This window comes from Phalacrocorax aristotelis, chromosome 8 (genome assembly GCF_949628215.1).
Source record: "Phalacrocorax aristotelis chromosome 8, bGulAri2.1, whole genome shotgun sequence".
NCBI classification, from domain to species: Eukaryota; Metazoa; Chordata; class Aves; order Suliformes; family Phalacrocoracidae; genus Phalacrocorax; species Phalacrocorax aristotelis.
This window is the reverse complement of record NC_134283.1, coordinates 246,595-268,486: the sequence shown is the minus strand read 5'-3', so window position 1 is coordinate 268,486 and position 21,892 is coordinate 246,595. Positions and strand designations below refer to the sequence as shown.

The 21,892-nt window shown below is 47.0% G+C and overlaps 2 protein-coding genes across 5 annotated transcripts in view; one reads left to right on the top strand and one right to left on the bottom strand.

The window, feature by feature from the left end:
* The window catches only part of PHLPP2 (PH domain and leucine rich repeat protein phosphatase 2), a 42,876-nt gene extending 27,828 nt beyond the window's left edge, over positions 1 to 15,048 (top strand). For all 3 annotated transcript variants that reach the window (XM_075101036.1, XM_075101038.1, XM_075101037.1), the window contains 8 exons: positions 1,467 to 1,622; positions 2,353 to 2,553; positions 5,178 to 5,340; positions 5,867 to 5,997; positions 6,384 to 6,494; positions 6,957 to 7,145; positions 7,280 to 7,511; positions 9,218 to 15,048. In XM_075101036.1, the coding sequence (XP_074957137.1) occupies positions 1,467 to 1,622; positions 2,353 to 2,553; positions 5,178 to 5,340; positions 5,867 to 5,997; positions 6,384 to 6,494; positions 6,957 to 7,145; positions 7,280 to 7,511; positions 9,218 to 10,357 (2,323 nt within the window). In that variant the 3' untranslated portion in view covers positions 10,358 to 15,048. The remainder of the gene's footprint in view (positions 1 to 1,466; positions 1,623 to 2,352; positions 2,554 to 5,177; positions 5,341 to 5,866; positions 5,998 to 6,383; positions 6,495 to 6,956; positions 7,146 to 7,279; positions 7,512 to 9,217) is intronic.
* On the bottom strand, positions 14,199 to 17,590 carry MARVELD3 (MARVEL domain containing 3). Of its 2 annotated transcripts, XM_075101066.1 has the most exons (4): positions 17,574 to 17,590; positions 17,167 to 17,438; positions 16,690 to 16,790; positions 14,199 to 16,480 (listed from the first exon to the last, which is right to left on the bottom strand). In XM_075101066.1, exons 2-4 carry the CDS (start codon positions 17,226 to 17,228, stop codon positions 15,870 to 15,872), a joined length of 774 nt encoding a protein of 257 aa, XP_074957167.1. In that variant the 5' UTR covers positions 17,229 to 17,438; positions 17,574 to 17,590; the 3' UTR covers positions 14,199 to 15,869. The 2 variants fall into 2 exon arrangements, with proteins under 2 accessions (XP_074957167.1, XP_074957165.1); XM_075101064.1 differs by lacking the exon at positions 17,574 to 17,590 and having other exon boundaries at positions 17,167 to 17,444.
* Positions 17,591 to 21,892: the final 4,302 nt, after the last annotated feature.

Sequence of the window (21,892 nt, the reverse complement as noted above, 5' to 3'; positions counted from 1 at the left end):
TTGTGGATATTTATAATGACTTCTCAAAGGTACCAGGGATATCATGGGAAGAAGCAAAGCACAAATATTGTTAGCCTAACAAGTGTGTTTGGTGGGGGTGTGATTCTAATGAATGAGACAGAGTCTAGGGTAAGCTGTATTGAAGTTGAACGCAAAGTGAAGAAATGCAGAGAGCAGGCTGAAGGGTGTAAAGCAGCAGGCATAGGAAGCGATCTTAGCAGTGACATTCTAATGGTTGTCAGACAAGACTATATACATCAAAAGCAAGAAAAGGATATAACAAGGATGCGATAGTGAGAATTAAAAAATAATTTTAGCCATGCCAATGGATCAAGAAGACCAAATTTTAAATACGTTATGCAGAAAGAAGCTGTAGAATTCAGACACAGAAATATATATTCTGAAAAGAAATGTAGGCATTTTTAAAGATTCCTAAGTGTTGGAGTTTACTGTATTCATTGGGGATCTGTTCCAGTATGTGTTTGTCATCAACACTGTAAGTATGCCTTGTATACAGTTAGAACTTCACCAGCGTTGACTTTCAGCCGTTGATCAGGTCAATCCAGCATAATAAAGCTTAAAGAGCTTTGCATAAGGGGGTATAGTTCACCGTGAAGTTGTATTTTACACTTAGTTATCTGAAAACAGAATTGTATAAAATGGTGTGTGACAGTGTTGAGTGGAGATACCCAAGCCAGCTCCGGCATTTGAATGGCTTTTTTTCCCCCCAGTATAATTAGCTTCGAGCAGCCACAGCATACAGAAAGAAACTGAATTAATCGGCTCACATGGAGCAGTGCATAATGCAGCTTTAGCATTTCATGCTTCAAAGCTGTTCTGTGCCAGGCTTTCAGAATATAGCCCCAAATTACCACCTCGCCCAAATGGGCAGGGTGGTTCTGGGCTATGTCCAGATGTGTTCAGATATCCTTTCTCAAAATCCCTGCAAGCAATTCTCTGCGGTTCATGGGGGTAGAGGCCTTTTCTTTCAATAAGGACTCAGTTCTCAAGAATGTGACAACAGCCTCAGATGTAATACAAGAGTGCTAAGCAGCCTCTTAAAGCTCCGAATTCAAGTTGGCATAGGGGAAGCACTTTTTTCTGCCTACGGGTGAAAACAGGCATTTAAATCCATCCTTTTTGACTTCTTTTTTTTGTCTGCCTAAGAGAATGCTAAGCACATACACACAGACTAACTCTTATCACAAGTTACTGATCTGCAGTAGTACAGAGGGAAATGGAGACACACTTCCAAACGTTCAGAGTGACTGAGGCACCTTACCTCAGGCACCTGTGTGTTTTTCTGCTTTGTCATTGCTTACATTTTATGGATCAGTGTATTTTAATTTTTCTCTCATATACAGTGAAATTATAATGGATTAATGGATTAAATACTACCTTTTCCCACTCTGTGGATATGAAGAGGAGTAAACCAGGCTGATATAGAAAACCCTGTGTCTTTCTAGGATCCTCAGCAGCTTGAGCCTTCGGAAGTTGATGGTGGGGCACAATCGTCTGCAGAGCCTTCCACGTCTTCTAGAACACATTCCGCTGGAGGTGCTGGACCTTCAGCACAACCTGTTGACTCAACTCCCAGAGATGCTCTTTGTCAAGGCTCTGAAGTGAGTGGCAGTAGCGAGCAACTTTTGTCTGCATTAACCTTTGGAACGGTAAAGGCTGATAGTGGCATCTGCATGACTGTCCTTGCAAGATGCCATTTGCATAAGAGATGATGAGGTGTGCACTTTACCAGAAGGTAACTCAGGTGCCCTGAGGGAAGTCATTGAGCTGATTAGAGGGAATCAGTCCATGTTACTGTTTAATTACAGGAAAACAGAGGCTTGCCTAACCCAACAGCTTCAGTTGTAACTGTTTCTAAGAGCATCTTACTGCCTGAAGAGATTTGTCTTTGAAAGTAGTGTGTAAATTCATGTGCAAAGGAAAGAAGCAATATAGATTTTCAGATATTACAGTAGAAAGTACATCAGATCATTGGAGAACAGCAAGAGATACCTGTAAAAATGAACAACCTTTCATAACTGTCTATTCAGACGTGAGTCAACCCTTCTTTTAAAGACTGCTTCTACCAGTATTACCCACCCTGTTCACAGGTTCTTCAGTACTCACTGTTTACTGTAAAATGCTGTGTGTATTCACAAGTGCTATATGGTTAATCAGTCATTAGTAGACTCATAAATCTTAATGTGAATAGGGATGTTACACTGTGTTGTCTGGCCTCCCTGTCTAATGCTGTTGCTCTGTCCACGCTGGCATTTGTATAACTCCCTTTACTGCTGCTAATGGAGTGGTTTAGATAACGTGAAGTCTGATTTTCGCACTTGCTATGGTTAGCCTCAGGTACCTGAATGCATCTGCAAACAGCCTGGAGTCCTTGCCCTCTGCATGTACAGGGGAGGAGAGTCTGAGCATGCTGCAGCTGCTTTACTTGACCAATAATAACCTCACAGATCAATGCATCCCTGTCTTGGTGGGACACCCAAGCCTACGGATCCTGCATCTGGCAAACAACAACCTACAGACTTTCCCTGCAAGGTAAGTAAGTAAGGCTAGTGGGCGAGATAGTGCTCACCAGGAGGATGTTGCCTGCCTTCCTGCGATTGTACGTGAATCAGTGTCAAAGCAAGATGCTCCCCCTGTGGCTTGCTGACAAAAGCCTGACATTCCTACGCACACACTGAGGAATAGCATGTTAAGGGGGATTGACACAGGGTACTGTTGGCTGCAGTGGTTCCTGTCCTCCTAGTTGTGTGGGGGGGGATGGGGTCAGTATTTCTTCACAACTTCAATGCTCCTGGCAGGCAGCTTGCTGTGCTGCATTTTTTCACTTTTCAGTCTTGCCAGAAGACCCTCAGGCTTGTCTGAGCTCCTGCCCAATGCAGGTCATATAATTTCATCCATTAATTCATGCACCAGACTTCAAATTAGGAGTTGAAATAGAGATAAATCTATGCTCAGCCTAAGAACTCAAGAGGCTGGAGACTCCCATGTATTCCTACTAAGTTATTCTAATTGCTCTCAATTATATGAGCCTGCATCTTTTTTTTTCAGTTAGAATTATTTATCTGCTTCTTTTTACCATTATATCATGCTGTCTTTTCAGTATTAAAACTACAATAGTATCAGGCATCTTTTTTTGTGATGCAGTTGATCGGCTAGAGGAAAGGAATGTAATCGAGAGGGACATTGACAGGCTTGAGGAGTGGGTCCATGTGAACCTCCTGAGGTTCAACAAGGCCAAATGCAAGCTCCTGCACCTGGGTCAGGGAAATTCCCAGTAACAGTACAGCCTGGAGGACGAATGGATTGAGAGCAGCCCTGTGGAGAAAGACTTGGGAATACTGGTGCATGAAAAACTGGACAGGAGCTGGCAACATGCACTCGCAGCCCAGAAAGCCAATCGTATCCTGGGCTGCATGAGAAGTAGTGTGGCCTGCAGGCGGAGGGAGGGGATTCCGCCCCTCTACTCCACTCTCATTAGGCCCCACCTGGAGCACTGCATCCAGCTCCGGGGTGCCCAGTACAAGAAAGAGGTGGACCTGTTAGAGCAGGTCCAGAGGTGGGCCACGGAAATGGTCAGGTGCCGCGAACACCTCTCCTATGACAGAACGCTGAGAGAGCTGGGGTCGTTCAGCCTGGAGAAGGGAAGGCTCCGGGGAGACCTCGTTGCGGCCTTTCGATATACGAAAGGGGCTTATAAGGAAGGTGCAGAGAGACTTACTGTAGTGACAGGACATGGGGCAACGGTTTTAAACTGAAAGAGGGTAGATTTAGACGGGACATAGGAAGAAATGTTTTACGCTGAGGGTGGTGAGGCACTGGAACAGGTTGCCCCGAGAAGTTGTGGATGCCCCATCCCTGGAAGTGTTCAAGGCCAGGTTGGACGGGGTTTTGAGCAAGCCGGTCTAGTGGAAAGTGTCCTTGCCCGTGGCAGGGGATTTGGAACTAGGTGATCTTTAGAGGTCCCTTCCAACCCAAACCATTCTGTGATTCTATGATCTTCCAAGCATAGCATAAGAAGACTTCAGATGTCTATGCATCATGATAAATATACTCAGCCTTTTTAGTTTCTTAGTGTGTGGGGAGGGTTCCTCTGAACCCTTTCCAAATTCTCTGTGCTTTTGTGACTATGAAGACAGCAGAACTTGGACATTGCTCTATTGAAAATCACAAGCAGATAATGTTGGTTGTGAGCATCTACTTGAGTCCCCTTCTGGTGGCATCTTTATTCACTGTTCTCTTCTGAGTACCTGTTCATCCAACTCAAGCCTTTTTCAGAGCCATATCTCTGAGGATTGTTTTGCCTCTAACTGTGACTTGTACAAGTTCCTTTGTGCGTAACATTACTTTGCTAATTTAAATCACATACTCTTAAGGAAAGTTCATGTTACCAAATAGTTCATATTACTATATGTTGAAACTGAGATTCCACCATATTTTTTATCTGCAAATTTTACTAGGTATAATTGGGTGAGTGTGTATATGTTTTCCTTATTAATCACTGATCGATTGACCATCACTGAATCAAAAGTGCCTCCCCACAGAACCCTACTAGAAGGACCTACAATGAATTCTTAATTTGTTATTACTTTTCAGTATCTTCTGCAATCCAGTTTTGGGGTATCAAATATATCTTGTTTGGAATATAGTGGAGAGCTAGTGCTATACTGTTAGTCTTCTGTGTCAGCTTAATTTGTATTCTCATAAAAACCAGCAAATTCTGTTACATTAGCACAAAAATCTAAGGGTTTTTTGGTATTAATTATGTCAGCACAACTAATTCGATACTGATTGCACCTATGCAAGCTTTGCCATGATTTTTCCTGGTACTGGTCAGGTTGAACAACCACTTTCATGTAAATCTGTGTATTTCTACAAAGTACACTGAAAACAGCTTAGCTTTTTTGCCAGTTTTAAAATTAAGACACTACAGTCTTCTGCTTCAGTGCTTTAGAAGTCAGAGTGAAGGGATCTGTCTTTTGTATAAATCCAAGCCAAGCTTGAGGACCTTGAGCTCTTACTAGAGCATCTCAGGACTCCTGGTCTCCTATCAGTAAATAAGAAATGTAGCTCAAAGGGCAGTGTCTATGGATACCTTATCTGCAGATTCAGAAAGCGACAAGTTCTTGCCTACAAGTATTATTTTGTTTCCCTTTCAGCAAACTCAGTAAGCTGGAGCACTTGGAAGAGCTGAATCTGAGTGGCAACAAACTGAAAACAATTCCCACAACAGTGGCAAACTGCAAGCTACTTCATACACTCATTGCACACTCCAATGAAATCAGCATCTTTCCAGAGATCCTGCATTTGCCCTGTATTCAGGTATTCTTATGGAGAAGGTAAAGAGGTACCAGGGGAAAGTTTGGGTTGGAGAATGAAGAGTAACTGCTGGGAGAGGAACTGTAGATCCCAGCAATTTTGCTTGATCAACCCGAGAAGAGGGCACAGAATATGCATGTTAGATTTGTTGCCTTTCAGAGTTGATCAAAGATGGCTCATCTCTCATTTATCTTTACCATCTGACTCTGACTTGGTGTATTTCTGGTTTACCGTTTGAGACGGTAGGGAGTGTTATATAGCTAGGCAGGTTTGTATATATATAGGCCTTCTATTACCTTTAGTGTGACCTAGTCTTTCAGTATTGGACTCCTGGATATTGCGGGTTATCAGTATTTTCTGCTTATAAATCATTCTTCTACTATATAGGCCAGACCCATTTGCATGGCCTGTTTGTGGGATACAATCAGTAGTGGGTCCTATGATGTTTGGAAGGAGCACTGAAGGAACATCACAAGAGGGAACAGAATATTTTCTTTGTCATTGTGCCTTTTTTTTTTTGATACTGCAGTTTGTGGACTTGAGCTGCAATGAGTTAACTGAAATCCTAATCCCTGAGGCACTGCCAGGTGCCTTACAGGAGTTGGACCTGAGCGGGAACACAAACCTGGTGCTAGAACACAAGACACTGGACATCTTCAGGTGAGCTGTGGAGATGTCAATCCAGTAGTGACCTGCACGGGGAAGGGTTACCCTTTCCAGGAGGGGAAATGGGATAGTAAAGTGTGTATCACAGCACTGCATAATGTTATTATGTTCCCTGCCTGAAGCTTTCTGCCTTGTAGGAAGGGAAAAGTCTGAGTCCAAATCATCAGGGCAAGGAATTTCTCAGGTGGTATGAAGTTCTCCCAGGTGCCTCTGGCGTAAGCAGCCAGACTTCTCCAGAAGGCCAAGGCTTTAACTCCTCTCCTTGGTGCAGTTCTTGCCACAGACTGCTGTCTAAAACTCCAGACTGGACAAGGTACTTTGGCCACAAGCTGTTCAGCAGGGTCTAGGAGAGAATGACTTCTGTTCTTCTCTCTCTGTAGTCACATTACCACACTGAAGATTGATGCTAAGCCCTCCCTCATGGCAGACTCAGCACTCACTTCTACCTTCTGGAGTCACGGAGTAGCTGAGTTGGCGGGCCAAAGAAATAAGTGAGTATTGTGGTCTGCTGGATGCTGACACTTCGTCTTCTCAGGGTGCTAGATGGAGTGTGCTGCTAAGCACCCAGGCAGACTTGTTTTGCTCAAGAGCTCATCCATCCCTTTGTCTCTCCAGATCTCTTGCTAAGTCTTGGTAACTCAAGCCTGCACGTTGTCTTTACCCTCAGTTTTCATGTTTATCCTGGGATGCTTGGACTTTGCTTCCCACCCTAGCAGAGATGCTTTTTCTTTCTCTCGTCTGTGCCTATTGTGCTGTCCTGAGTGTGGCCAAGGGGAGTTTGGGAGTGCCAATAATAAACTGCAGCTATACATCTCATGGGGCAGTGAAAGTAGGGGCAGTGGCTTTGCTGCCCTCTGAGAACATCGCTCACGGCAAGGTGCTGATGGTTGTGGGTTTTGGGACCATATAATCTTTTGAAACACATTAACTTTGCTTGTATGCTTTTCTGACAGGCTGTGTGTGTCATCCCTGGCACTGGGGAGCTTTGCAGAAGGGGTGGAGGCTGTGTATGGCATGTTTGATGGTGATAAGAATGAAGAGCTGCCACGCTTGCTGCAGTGCACCATGGCCGATGTGCTCCTGGAGGAGGTACAGCAGTCAGACACCATGTTCATGTCCAACACCTTCTTGGTCTCCCACAGGTAGGACAGTGAGCAAGCTGGTCCTGGTGGGACCTGCATAGGTATATCACTTAATGCGTTAGGTGGGGTGAGGCAGCCCTCCAGAATGCCTGTCACTGGAGTCTGGAGCCTTCCTACACCTTCTCCTCCAACAGGAAGCTGGGCATGGCTGGGCAGAAGCTGGGTTCCTCTGCTGTCCTTTGCTATATTCGTCATGATGTGGCTGATCCAGCCAGCAATTTTTGTCTGACGGTGGCCAATGTGGGGACGTGCCAAGCCATTCTGTGCCGAAGTGGAAAACCACTGCCTCTCTGCAGAGTCTTCAGCCTTGAACAATGTTCAGAAGAAGTCAAGAGAGTCAAGGAGCAAAAAGCCATTATAACAGAGGTTGGTTTGGACCCTCTTCACTTCAGCTTCCAGCCTCCCGTAAAAGCTGGGTATAAATACATGCCTGCACAGTACTACAGGGGAGAGGATGGCATGAAGGTGTTTGAGTGACTTGTCTGTTGCTTCCTGCTCTGCTCCTCTTGCTGATTAGCTATTCAGAATGGTGTGTTCATAGAACTTCAGGTACAGAATGCCAAGGATGGCTTGGGGAGAGAGGGAGGAAAGAAAATAGGTGTGGAGCTAGAGGAGGGGAGGTCCATAATACTGTGCATGACTTCTGTGAGTGTGGAGAGGAGCCACTGAAGAACAGAACAGGTCCTGGGAAGTCATCTTGTCTCAAAACCCACAAAATATCTTTGGAGTTTCTTGAAAAGTATGACTCAAGTTACCTCTCTTTGGGTTTCTTCCATGTTTTACTCAGTGAAGGCAGACGATTAGTGGCCCTTGAGACATGCCACTCAACATGGATATAAAGTATATTGCAGGTAAAAATTTTAACACAAAAAAGACAGAAGTGTCCATTGTTTTTATGCGAGAGTATTAAAATTATTTCTGGAGAAGTCTCTAAAGGTTAACTTTCTAAAAACTTGGAAAAAACAGGGAAGTTCCAAAGAACTGGAAAATGTCATTGGTGAAGATCTGAGAAATCTGTGCCAGTCATATTAGTTTTATGCTCAGTGGGTCTTTTAAAAAGTATCAGGTTATTTGTTAAAAGTGTTTATGACAGGGGTAATCTGTTAATGTGTTACAGCTCTGCAAGGTGCTATATTCCATAGCACTCTGAGTAAAATTAACGTGCTACATGGATTCCACAGTTAAATGGTTCAAAAACTGGCTGATGAATAGATGATGAAAAATAAAAGTGAAATCATTGTCTAAGGAGACTTCCCTGAATGTGTCCTCTGCTCGCTTTTAATACTTAGCAGCAGCAGCAGCAGCAATGTTTAACACCCAGAGGATACGGAAATTAAGAATACTGAAATTAAATTCAAAATACTGGGGAAGCTGTGTACTCTTCATAGTCACGTACATATACACACACATATATACAAGTCAATATGGACTGACTTGGAAAAGGGATTGAGGGCTACAGGCAATTTGCTGTCCGGGAGACTAGTGCCAGGCTGGCCGGGGGACTATCTAGCAGGAACAGGGAGGAGGTAGTACCTCCAGGTTACAGCAGTAGTGTGAGATACCTACTTGTTCTTTTCGTCCTCAGGATGTAGTGTCCACACTTCGGAATGCAGTTACATGTTAATAAAGAGGGAAATAGTCCAGAAAATACACAGAAATTACTTAATGTCTGGATTATCTGCCTTGCAATGAGAAAGTAAAAAGCCACTAACTCAATCATACTGAAAAAATACTTTTTGTGGAAGACTCATGAGTGAGATTCTCTGCTCAATGTGCTGCAGGTAGTCTAGCTGCACATTTCAGAGTAGTTTGCTGTCGTTCTTCACAATGAGACAAAAAGTCTTGTGGGATAAAAGTGGTTTATTGCCAGCAGGGCTGATGAGTGTACCTGATGATCAGGTGCAGTGAATGTCTTTGCTGTGGTACCTCGACCTAGATCCCTTTCTTCTATACTGTAGCTGTGCACTGGCATTTCTCAAGGCTCCAAACCAGTATATGGGCATGGGAAGGACTGCCCTCCAAATGACCTAATAGCAGATCTAATGCTACTGCCTTGTCTCTCTTGTCTGCAGGACAATAAGGTCAATGGTGTGACTTGCTGTACTCGGATGCTGGGCTGCACATACCTGCATCCTTGGATACTGCCCAAACCACATGTCAGTTCCATTCCACTGACTGTACAAGATGAGCTCCTACTTCTAGGGAACAAAGCTCTTTGGGAACACCTCTCTTACACTGAGGCTGTCTCAGCCGTGCGCCACCTACACGACCCACTAGCTGCTGCGAAGAAACTCTGCACTTTAGCCCAAAGCTATGGTTGCCAAGACAATGTAGGTGCAATGGTGGTGTGTCTGAACATCAGTGAGGACAGCTGCACATGTGAGATGCATGGCCTCACTCTGCCAGGTCCTGGGGGATTTAGTTCCACCACCACCAAGCCAGCAACGCCTTCATCTAGCAGTGGAATTGCTTCAGAGTTCAGCAGTGAACTGTCTGCTTCTGAGGTTAGCAGTGAGGTGGGCTCTACTGCTTCAGATGAACACAATGCTGTTGGTCTTGACGGCACCTTGCTACCGCGACAAGAGCGACGCTGCAGCCTACATCCTGTGCCCCCCTCAGGCATCTTTCAGCGCCAGCCTTCCAGTGCCACCTTCTCGAGCAACCAGTCTGACAATGGTCTGGATAGCGATGATGAGCAGCCTGTAGAAGGTGTGATGACAAATGGCAGTAAAGTGGAGGTAGAGGTGGACATACACTGCTGTAAAGGAAAGGGCCTGGAGTTTGAACCTCCTGCTGCAGAGTACAGCTCCTCTGCTCCAGGGCCAGAGGATGACTCTGGGCTTGTCCTCATCATTCAGAGACAGAACAGTGTAAACAGCAACACTGTGCAGAGAGGGGTCAAGGAAAAGTGTGAACTGCAAAAATCTTTTTCCACATGCTGTCTCTATGGAAAGAAGCTTTCCAACGGCTCCATAGTGCCCTTGGAGGAGAGCCTCAACCTCATTGAAGTGGCCACAGAGGCACCCAAGAAGAAGACAGGCTATTTTGCTGCTCCGTCCCAGATGGAGCCCGAGGATCAATTTGTGGTGCCACCTGATCTGGAGGAGGAAGTGAAGGAACAAATGAAGCAGCACCAGGAGAATGGAGCAGATCAGGAAAAGAAAGAGGAACATACAGCAGCTCTGCCAGAGGAGTTTGACACAGCTTTGTAACCCTACAAGTACTGCTCCCACGTTGTCTGTCCCAGGAAGCTCTGTCCTATAAGGGCTGTCTTGCCCTCCAAGGGGAGCTGGGATCTGCAAGGAGTACAAGCATCTGCTGCTTCCTTAGTGGAGTCAAGGAAGAATTGGGAGTGCTAAGGTCCGGGCTGTCCACTTTTCACTGTAGTCTCAGTTGTTCCGTGAGCACTCAGACCAGCAGCTGAGCTCTGTGTTAGGGACTGTCTGGAAATTGTGCAAGCACTAGGAAGAAGGCAGTGTTCCAACACCTGCATGTAACTCCTTGAACCCTGAGGTTCTGCAGGAAAGGGGCTGACATATGTGGGTGGGGGCGGTGAGGAGGCTGCCGAGGGGGCAATGTTCAGTGTTTGGAGTCCTGTGAATATTTCTGATGCAGCCCTCCCTGGGCCCCAGCACCTGCCTTTGTTATTCCTTGAAAGAATACAGCCAGTTGCAATGAAGCTGACCCAAGAATGGTTTCCTACGTTAATTGCAAGCACTTTTATTGATTGCACTTAAGCTGTTCTGCTCCCCTTCAGCCCAGCACTTTATTATTTAGGGTTAGGGGAGAGAGCACTCCACAACAGGTGTGGTGGGGGCTTTTCCTAATGGATGTTAGGGCAGTGGAAGACTCAGGGTACCAGTGTTCTGATGAGCTCTGGTGCAGGGATCAGCCTCTGCAGGATAAGAAAATACACAGCTGAGTGATAAGCAGGTGCCTACTGATGCATTTTACATGGAGCATAGGAAAGATCAGCTCTGAACTGTTTGACTAAGGTAATGTGTAGAGCTAGTGCCTCTAGCTACAGAGCACAGACCCAGCTCAGCAACAGCTTGGCCAACTCCATCATGAATGCTTCACAGTAGAGGCTTCCTGTATCCAAAAGACATGGGATGAAACCTGGAGCTCATGCTTGTTTCAGTGAGGTACTCAGTCTAAGAAGAAACCAGATTGAAAGCAGTGGTATGCCAGTCTAAGGGTAGCGAGCAGCAGGGCTGCCCTTCATATGCTGGGGAAGCATTCAGTGCTCTGTTCCACCAACAAACCTCTGCACTGTTGGCTACAGCATCTTTGCTTGCCTCTGAAAACAGGAGTCATTCCAAACCCACAGCAACGTGCATTTCATGGTACATGCCCGATTTGGCCACAAACAAGGTGAAAGCATACTTGTTTCTGCTTCTTAGCTTTCAATGCAAATGGAAAAATAAAACTTTTTCACCGCAAAACATCTTTATCAGCACTGGAAAGATGTTTAAAACAGTCTCACTATGGTGAATGGGCCCATCAGCGCTCAGCAGATGCATTGTGTTTCCATTAGGATTTTTGGTGCAGGGCGTAAGCTGGCTGCCCATGTCATCATCTTGAGTGAGGGTTGTGAAAAGACCACTGCCCCTGTAGTGTGCAGATCTGTCTTCCTTAGCTGGCAGAGGGCTGGACAGCAGCTGCCTCAGTCATGGTGGTGCAATAATCCCGACTGTCATGTGGGCTAGTGCCTTTATTAATTATATTTAGGAAGAAAACTTGAAAGTTCCTTCTCAAGAGCTCCAAGGGGCTTGAGTTGTATATTTTTGGATCAAATTCAGGCCTTGCTCAGAAGGAAATACTGTGCAGACTACTTGTGGGATTCTGTCAGTATAGATCTTTTGACAAAATCGAACAGTTTTACTGAGATTTCAAAGCACCTTGAATTTCTTCTCACTAGGGAAAAAGATGTATTTTTACCATACATGAGAGTGCAACATTTTAGGATATACCTTGTGCTAGTTACAATGTAATCATGAAACACCCCGACTTTTTCCAAAGTTTAGTCTCACAAATTTTGGCTGTTTAAATGCCTGTTTCATTTGGAAATGGAGATAAAAGCTAGTTCTCAGAATCGCAGAAACAACAGCATTTGGATCCCTTAGGCAGAGTAACAACAGGAGAAAGGATTCGAAAACTAAACCCCAAACCTTTCGTGTTCTCTTTGTATAAGTATGCAGAAAAGGCTCATCCCAATGTATTTGACTGTAACTTTTAATTCTGTCACTAGTGATAATTTTACCAAATGTCTGTGCCCAGCCCTACACTTTGATACCTGACAGGGCTGCAAAGCAGCCTCTGTTCAGTATGGGACTGATGCAGAAATACATTCTTCTTTCTGAATAAGACTGTGACAAATCTTGCACTAGGAGAGTGGCAGATGTTGATGCAAATCAGGTCTCTATTTCTTGCACTGATGTGGAAAATCCAGTGTGTCCTTGGCAGTCTGAACCAGTGGCATTGCATGCAGAGTTGGCACTGCCACGGGGAGTTAGTCGTGAACGGCTCTACCTAGCTCAACAGGGAAGAGCTAAGTAAAATAAAGTTCTGCAGTGGAGCATGCAGATTTCTGAGCTGTTCCTTTTCATAGTAGTGGCAGAATGGAATGCCAGGAGTTCCTACTTAGCCTTTTTCTTCACTGCTGTTTCTGGGTTTGAAGCAGAAAGCCAGCTCCTATTTTCTATGGGCGTGAACTGTCGTGGCAGAACAAGGCTTGTTCTCTTACAGTAGGTAGTAGAGCCCATGGCTTTCTCTGCTTAAGCTGCTATTATGAACTGTTTGTCCTACTCTGGGTAGCACAGTCTGAGTGCTTCCCTGCACCACCACCTTTTGTTCTCCTGCCTCCCTAGAGGCAGCAAGCTCTTCCTTTGTTTTCCTCACCTTACTTATTAACACAACCTTAGATTTCAAGCTCCCTGGGAGCACTGCTGTAGTGGAACAGGTATGAATGGGCAAGTCTAGTGAAGGACTCATAGTAGGGGATAGAAACTGTTTTCCCAGTTCTCTTCCTGTTCTCCTCTAATCTCATCCCTGATTGTTGTATGTGATTCTTGCACAGATACATCATCTCCACAGAACCACATCACTAAGAATGTCCCATTCATTAACAGACTTGCTATTCGGGAGAGGTTCCCAGCTTGGGGTCATCAGGCTCTCTTGTCCCTGCTGAGCAATGCCAGACCTGCCATGCTGCATGCGGCCACAATCAAGTTAGGCTGGTGAGTTGGTTTGTCCATCTCTTCGGTAATTCTGGCTCTGCTGATGCGCATGCTTGCTGAGAACAGGTACTCTAAAGGCACTGACCTGTCTGCCCTGTCCTGTCCAGAAAGGCTTCTTCAAAAGGAACCCATGAAGGTTATATTTAGCGATGAGTAGTTGGGGCCCAAGTGTTAAGGATAAGGGATATCCTCCAAGTTGCTCCCAGCACCAGGAACAGGCCCGGTGGAGGCAGCACCACAGATTGCCAGGACCTGATCAGAATTCTCAGCTAGATGGGAGGGTAAAATCTTGTTCCAAGGAGCAAGTATTTCCCTTTCTTGGGGATAGGCTGCTGTGAGGCCCGAAATCCTTCTCCCATTACACAGGATGTTCAGCCATACCTACAGCCCTTGGACTTGAGTTTCTGCACTCCTTCCAGATGGTGGTAGCTTTCATGTCACTTGCCAAAGGCCGCCTTCAGGCAATAGGTTCACCTCTTTGGTTTTGTGCAGTTGTTGTCTGCTGTTCCATTGCTTTCTGAAGACTCACGTGTATTTTTTCCCTTTTTTCACACTTTAAAATGTTACCTTTTTTTTGACACATACAACCCAGCATGTTAAAGAAATATTGCAGCGCACTGTTTATTAAATAATCTTTTTTTCATATTTTGTTTTAAAAAGGGGAATATCTTCTGTATTCCACTCCAGCATGCATCTATAATAATCCCCATTTTTATTGTGTATGGGAGTAGGCTGTCCAATGAATGCGCCTTCAGCACTGTGGCCTATGTTTGTATTGCTTTGGAGGGGCAAATAAGATTGCTGGAAAACACTATTCCATTGATTCTTTATTCACGTGTATAGAGCAGTCCAGGAAGGAAGAGTATTTTTGCATCAACTTTTCAGCTGACTTAGCAATAAAGATTTTTACTTTCATCTAACAATATATTCTGATTCCGTTACTGTGCTGGAGGGAATTTGTGCAATATCCTAGTCAAACGTAGCTGTGGCTAGCAGTAGCTGTGCTGTAGGGTCACCTTTGTTGAGCTCTGCGTGCTGCTTCACTTACCCGCCTTCCGTACAAAAGTACTTGCAGAACACCGTGAGGGTGGAATTCATAATACCAATTATTAGGCAGCTTTCTGCATCCTGCCAGAGGAATCCTGTGCTGTGAACTTGCTCTAAATAGTACAGTACAGCTCTCTAGAAGTAGCTGCAGCAAGCAGCAAATACAGAATCACTGGAAGAAACAGGACCGCAGTGGACTGTCCACATGAATTCCTGCACTGAAACACTCAGTGCACCTAGCTCCTAAAAGGGAGGAGAAATGAAACCCCAGAGCACCTGGTGTGTTCCTACTTAGCATGTTTTACTTTTGTATCTCTAGTTCCAGCAATGTTCATGGGTTTGGTAATTGTGAGGATTTTGTCAGTGGTGCCACTGAAACTGGAGATATATCCAAGACAAAGCATGTTTCTGGTATGTTTAGTTTGGGGTTTTGGGGGTTTTTTTTTTTAGTATGGATAGAACTGGTCTGAGACCAGTGGTGGTTCCATCTTCATATGGACAACACACATAGTGGGCACTGCTCTGAAGTGACATTTCATTCTGAGGCACGACTGCGTGATTCTAGTGCTATTTTTCTTTTCCCTGTTACTTTTTTACAGGAAACTTAACCTTTTTTTTAATAAATAATACAAAAGCAGCATCTCACTTCCCCAACTTATATGTTAAAAATGTATTTTGAAAACACTATACTTCTATCCTAAACCACCTGTTTGAGCTCTTAAACCTTTTGTCTATTATTCCAACTCAGGGCATCTTTTAAGCAAAAATGTTGTAGACAAGTTCTACAAAAGACCATTTCTTACAAATGTGCCCTCTCTAGGGGAGTTTGAAAATGCATTGTGCCACAAATTAGACTGTGAGCGTATTAATCATCTTGGAAGTTTCAGGAATCTCTCATGGCGCTATAAATGTTACGTTCAAACTGCCCTGTTAGTTCCAAGAGACCTACAAGAAAGCAGTAATTAGCTGCCACAACCATGGGCCTCGATCATTTGTTTTTAAAAGTGCTCTGTTCTCTGTGAACAGTCACATGCCCTTTGTAAACACAGTTTCAGCTACAGAAAGCTGTTCATTAGCAGAAGCATGTACTAGCAGTGCTTCTACCAAGACCGCACTGGAGGAGAACAAGACACCAGACGGGGTAGAAAGGCTACCTGTGAAGCAGGCAGCTTGCTAGTCAACTACACAAGGACAGTCACTCCCTACTATGAGGCAGATGAAGACAAGTCATCAGACTAACTTTGTGTCCATTAATAATTCAATAATGCAAATTCAGGCTAGGAAAAGCTTGACTCTACTATATTTAAAGCTATAGTCTCTCGTGGTGTGTTCTGCTGCAGCATTAGGGATGCACTGCCCAGAAGCAAGGGAAAGCATACTGCTTCGTCTCAGTAAGGCTGGAAAAAATCATGACCATTACTGGAGCAGAGGAATCATTCTAAAGCTTGTATAATTGTACTGGCTTCTGCTTCTGTTTGAGAACTGTTCTGTACGCCCTGACAGCTAGGCCTGCACTAAGCAGGTATGCTATGACAGCAATGCAGCCTGAGAGGCCAACAGCAATCTCTGCCCCATGCGGGCTGCACCTGAAGCCCTGATAGCCTTTGCTTTGATAAAGCTGCTCTCTCTCTTTGCACACTGATGAACTATAAACCCCCAGCAGAAAATGGAAGAAATAGTACAGAGCGGGCAATATGCCAATTGCAATCATTACATCCAGGATGCATTCAAGTAGCAGCCATGCTGGGAAACGCCACGGTAACCGTAGAACACCAACTAAAATAAGAATGCAAGAGAAGACCAGGAGACACCCTCCCACAGCCACTGCTGCCCTTGCAATTGGCAGCTTTAGTAGGTAGAAACGCTGGTCAAGCCGCTGGGCTTTCTCCCCGTCTGCTCCGCTAAAGCCACTGTAAGCCCCGCCGTACTGGTAGTAGTAGATGCCCCCCAGGCTGGGAAGGCCCGTGTAGCCTCCCGTCTCGCTGCAGGACACGGAGCTGCAGACCAGGATCAGCACGGCGAGGAGCGCTTCCACCACCTGGCAGCAGGCTGGAAGAGGAAAGGCCAAGGTGGGTGTGCGGCCGGAGCGGAGGGTCGCCGAGCCCGGGCGCTCCGCCGGGCAGGACGGAGCCTCTCACCGGGACGGGCGACGGAGCCCCGGAAGGGAAGCCGGGCCGGGCACTCTGTTTCCGCGGGACAAAGGAAGCAGCTCCCGCAGCCACCGTGGCGGCCCCGCGACCCCCTCCCGCCCCGCTCACCCCTGCCCGTGCACAGGTACCGGCAGCGACGGCACTCCAGCAGTCCCGGCGCGGCGGCGCGGCTTCCCGGTGGCCCCTCGGGCGCTGCTCCGGACACGGCCCTGGGGTGAGACGGCGGCGGGGATATCAGCGACCCGCCCGAGCCCCTCATAGCCCCCTGCCCGCTCCTCCGAGCCCCTCATGGCCCCCAGACCCGCGCCATCGAGCCCCGTCCTGTCCCGTCCCCCGCCCGACCACCTCGTGGCCGCCTGCCCGCCCCTCCGAGAGCCTCATGGCTCCGCCGCCCAAGCCCCTCATAGCCCCCTGCCCGCCCCTCCGAGACCCTCATGGCCCCCCGCCCCGCCCCGCCGAGCCCCGCCCTGTCCCGTCCCCCGCCCGGGCCCCTCCCGTCCGCCTGCCCGCCCGCCGAGCCGAGCCCCGTCCTGTCCCGTCCCTGCCGAAGCCGCTCGTGGCCGCCTGCCCGCCGCTGCCCCTCACCGCCCGCCCGCCCCGGTGCGGCGCGTCTGCGGCGCGCAGGGGCTGCTGCTCCGCTCCGCCATGGCCCGGCGTGGCCCCGCTCCTCCGGCGCTGGGGGCGGAGGGCCGGGGCGCCCGACTCGGGGCTGTTACCGGCGCGATGTCCCCTCAGCCTGGGGCTCGCCTCAGCCTGCCGGTGTCGTCCCAAGGGCGGTGAACGGCTCCGGCCGGGGCCGGGCCCTGCCCCGCCTAAGGGAGGTGTTGGGGCACGTCGCGGTCCGCTCCCCTCGGCACCTGTTTACAGACCTGTTGTCCACGGGTGTGTCCACTCCCTTTCCGTTCACACGGAACGGAACCGTCCCCACAACCTCTTGTGGCGACAAGGTCCTGAAGTTCCCCACCTGCCGTATAACAAGTTCTTGTTTGTACCTATTGGAAACTGAGCACCGACTAATTTTCACAAATGCCTCTTTTTCCTGTGCTGTGGTTTTTGGCGAGAGTGTTCTGCATTCAGCTTTTCTGCCACCTCGTATCCCTGTAAACCTCAGTCCTGCATCTCTGTTCCCTCCTCAAACCCAAATCCCACCCTTTTTCATCTCTCCTCACACAGCAGTGGCACCATTCCCTTTGTTGTATCAGTCGCCCTTTTCTGGGCCTTCCCTAGCTCCCCTAAATCTATATTGTGATGCAGTGACTAGACCTCCACACAGCACTCAAGACCCAAGCGCACAAGGGTTTTCTATCATAGCAGAATGACTGCCTCTGCCTTGCCCTGTGCTTCTACTGGCAAGGCACAGCATTTTTTTGCTTCTCCAGCTGCACTGGCATGCAGAGCCTGTGTCTCCAGATGACAGTCATCTACACCTCGGGATCTGTCCTGCAGTGCAACGGCCAGGTTCCAGTTCAGGACTTTGCAGGCCACATTCAGGTAATTTTCTTTAGATGCGTTACCTTATATTTATCCATACAGAACCAAATAGATCTCTTCTGTGTCATTTTGCTGGAGGCTGCTTCAGACAATATGATGTGACCTTTTTACTGGCTGCCCCATTTCCATGCACAATAATGTCCTGCTGCCCAGTGGGACTGGCTGCCATCCCATCCCAGGAGGTTGCTGAGCACAGCCGTCACCTTCCAGCAGAGGAGGCAATTAATTGCACCTTTGTTCATTGGTGGTTGATGGACTGAAGGCAAGTGCCCAAAATCTCACCCATGAACAAATGTCAGCATTTCTCAGGGCTGGTAAGGGCAGAGCTGATTCAGAAAAGGCTGTGTGTCATGGGAAAAAAATAAACAGCAGGACAATTTGGAACCATGGAGAGGAGCACAGAAAACTCCACAGCCAGAGGGAATGCTTTTATCCAAGAGTTTGACCAAAAGTCACTTGGAAAAGCTTTAGCATTGCAAAGAAATACTTTCGCTGAATTTAGGAAAACAGAGACTATCAGGGAAATAGGGTTACACCATGAGGTCTCACAGTGCCTGAATATGTTCCCCGAGAGATCCAAATTTGTCACTAAGATGCAGAAATACATTTCATCCATCTGTAAGATTGGTGTCAACAGTAAGATTGCTTCACCCTTCTGTCCTTGCAAGAGCAACAGCATCAACCCTGTAGATTGATAGCGTGAGAAGCCTATAAACTCCAGTACTTCCACACCTCAGCACTGTAGGAAACCACTCTCCTCAACATTTCACCTGACTCCACAAATGACAGGAGATCTGAAAACTCATCTTAAAATTGACTTAGTTTGGGCTTAAGAGAGAAGCAAAACAAAAGAACTCTTTATTCAACCCCAGTTCAGATAGAGGGAACAGGAGTTGGATGGTAAGTTAGGAAATGGGGAGACCACAGGGAGCTGAGGATGAGGGCTCTGGAGACAGTGCAGGTGCTCAGCGGTGAGGCTGTTGCATGCACCTTTTGGTGTGCATATGTTGCATCACTCATGTTCATGTGCCAGAACCCAGGCCTCCTTGCTGCCATGCATAGGATGAGCTTAAAAGCTTTAGCAACCCTTAGTATAATTTTAGGATCATGGGCCATGCCATTTTGCTTAGTAGAGCATTTAACTGCCATGAGAGGGATATGAACAACTAAGCTGAATAATCATGAGTCACAAAAGGGGGTGAAACAAGTGTTTCTTATGCAGAGTGTTGTTGCTGGTCGTCCAGCAACATGAGCTGAAGCATTCTTTGGAATTTGTGATGTGCTGGAATTACTTGTTCAAGGACAGAGCTGGGAAGTGCTGCTCTGTTGATTTAGTGAGGCATTCAGTGTTTTACTAGAATCGTTGCTGCTAACGAGAGGTGCAGACTTCAAGGTGTCATAGAACTGACTCAATCTTATCCATTTCTGTTGCTATATTGAGGATTGTCAAAAAAATGCTGTGCATCACTTTCTTCCTCCTCAAAGTACCACAGCTTGGCCAGCATCATATTCTGGGTTCCTCTTCTCACTGCAACAAGTAGCAGTCAGTAGAAGAGAGTGACAGGAAGCTGAGGACACCAGTATTAATCTTCACCTCTGCTTTGGCTTCTCTTTTTCTTTTTTTTTTTTTATTTTTGGCTTTTCGGTTTCTGCCTGCTCCTGATCTCATTGCTGCACTAAGGGGAGGGAAGGGCCTGGCCTGGCTTGGCATGGGCCAAGAGCTCTGACCTGGTTCAGTGCCCTCCCTGGGAACTTGGAGGGTGAAGTGGAAGGAGCAAGTAATGAACTGCCTCATATTTCTCCAGTGTGAGGCAGCTGGAAGCTGCAGCGCAATCCCTGCTGAACATCACAGCCAGGTTTATTGACTGTCCCACATCAATAAATAACCACGGGAACAATGAGCGCAGCACGATGATGATGCAGCAGTGCTGCAGAAAAGAACTGGAGGTTACTGTGAATGACAAACTGAACTCAAGTCCACAATGTCATCCTGTTGCGAAAAAAACTAACATTGCTAGGGTGTATAAACAGGAATGTCACATGTAGGACACGTGAAGAAATTCTTCTACCCCCGCCCTTCAGCACTGGTTAGGCCTCCAGTCTTGCACACTGTGTTTCCAGAGATGAGTGGGTCAGCTGGAGGTGTTCCAGAGGAAAGCAAAAGAAAACTCTAGAAACACAACCTATGAGAAAAAGATTGATCCCAGTCCTCTCATTTGATAGAGCTGGTGTCTGTTAACAACTTGCAAGGTGGTTAATAGGGAGGTGTCTTAGGAAGTTGCAAACCTGTAAAAAGCTACTGTCAAGAGGAGGGGAATATTTTGTTCTCCCTACCTGCCTTTGGCACGGTCAGGAAGCAGTGAGCTTAGCTTGAAGCAAAAGGGATGTGATATAGGCACCCCCAAAAAAAGACAATACTTCTCACACACACACACTGACTCCACCACTTTGTAAGGAAACAAGGAGTTGTTGCTGGAGCAGATTGGTTGGGCAGATGGTGAGTTTCCATCACTTGGGCTCAAATTCAGTCACGAGGCTGGCCTGTCTGTGTTCTGAGAGGAGGAGGTGCCTGGTGCTACCCACCCTACTCACTGCAAGCTCCTGGTGTCACTTTGCCCTGCGAAGCCACCATGTCCCTTTCCATCCCTTCCCCATTGTCTGGTCACTGTCCCTGTGGCTTCAAGGCCACCAAGGGGGCAGCTGCCACGACAAAGCACGCAACAGCTCAAGTCTCTGAAGTCATAACTCAAACACAGGGTATGCACTTACGCAATGTTGACCTGGATGTAAGCAAAATGCAAGGCTGGACAAGGTGTTTCTCTTCACTGTGCCTCTACCCGGGAGCCGCTAATGCTTACACTTTGTGGAGCTTTACTCTCAGCATGTGTAACAGAGCTTGCAAGTCTTTCATTGTGGCTGCTGGGCCCATAGCTCACCAGTGCTTCCAACTCTCCACAAACCTGGAGTGCACTCTCAACGCACTTGCAAGGGACTTAGAGCCCATGCTGAGCGTGCCAGGCCCCTCCCAGCTGCTGGACTCCTTCCACTCCCCAGAGCTGCAGTGGTCCATCCTTGGGGAGAGCAATCTGGATTGCCCAGCACAGCTGGTATCAGGCTGCAGCACTCCATTTGCAGACACTGGTAGTGTAGGAGGCCCACAAGGTGCTATAGTCATGAAGGCATCTGGTTTTTACATTCCCTAGTTTTCTTGACACCTGGACTGTGGGACAGTCTTGTCTACAAAGAGGAAATTGCAATTTTAGGAGATAGCACTCATTAAAGCAGGTGTATTAATGCAGCTGTTTTCAGCCTGGCCCAGGGCCTGCAGAAGAGAGCTCTATCATGAGCCTAGACAGAGTATCACTGTCCCTACTGCAACAGCCTGCATCTGTGTGCAGTGTGAGACACCTTGTTCTGCTTTCAAAAGAAGTGCAGAGATCAGACAGGCCCCAGATGCCAGAGCTCCCCTTTCCAAAGCCCAGATCACACAGAGCATAGTGGCAAGAGCACCCTGCAAACCACTTGCCGTCTACAGGCTACTTTTCCAGAATGAGGCATCTCTAGCTAGACTGCGCAATTTGCCTTTTAATGTCTTTCAGATTTTTATTTCTAACATCAAATCAAAATTGATCCTAAGTACAGGCAGACAGAACCTAGCTGGGTTTTTTTCTAGATGATATTCTGCTCTGATTATGCAAAGAGATGCTATGCTCCATGTCAGGTGAATGCTGGGCAATCAAGATTGCTGGAGGCGTAACCATCATCATGGTTTAAGAGATTCATGCAGATATGTTTGATGTATGGTTTGGCACAGCAGTCC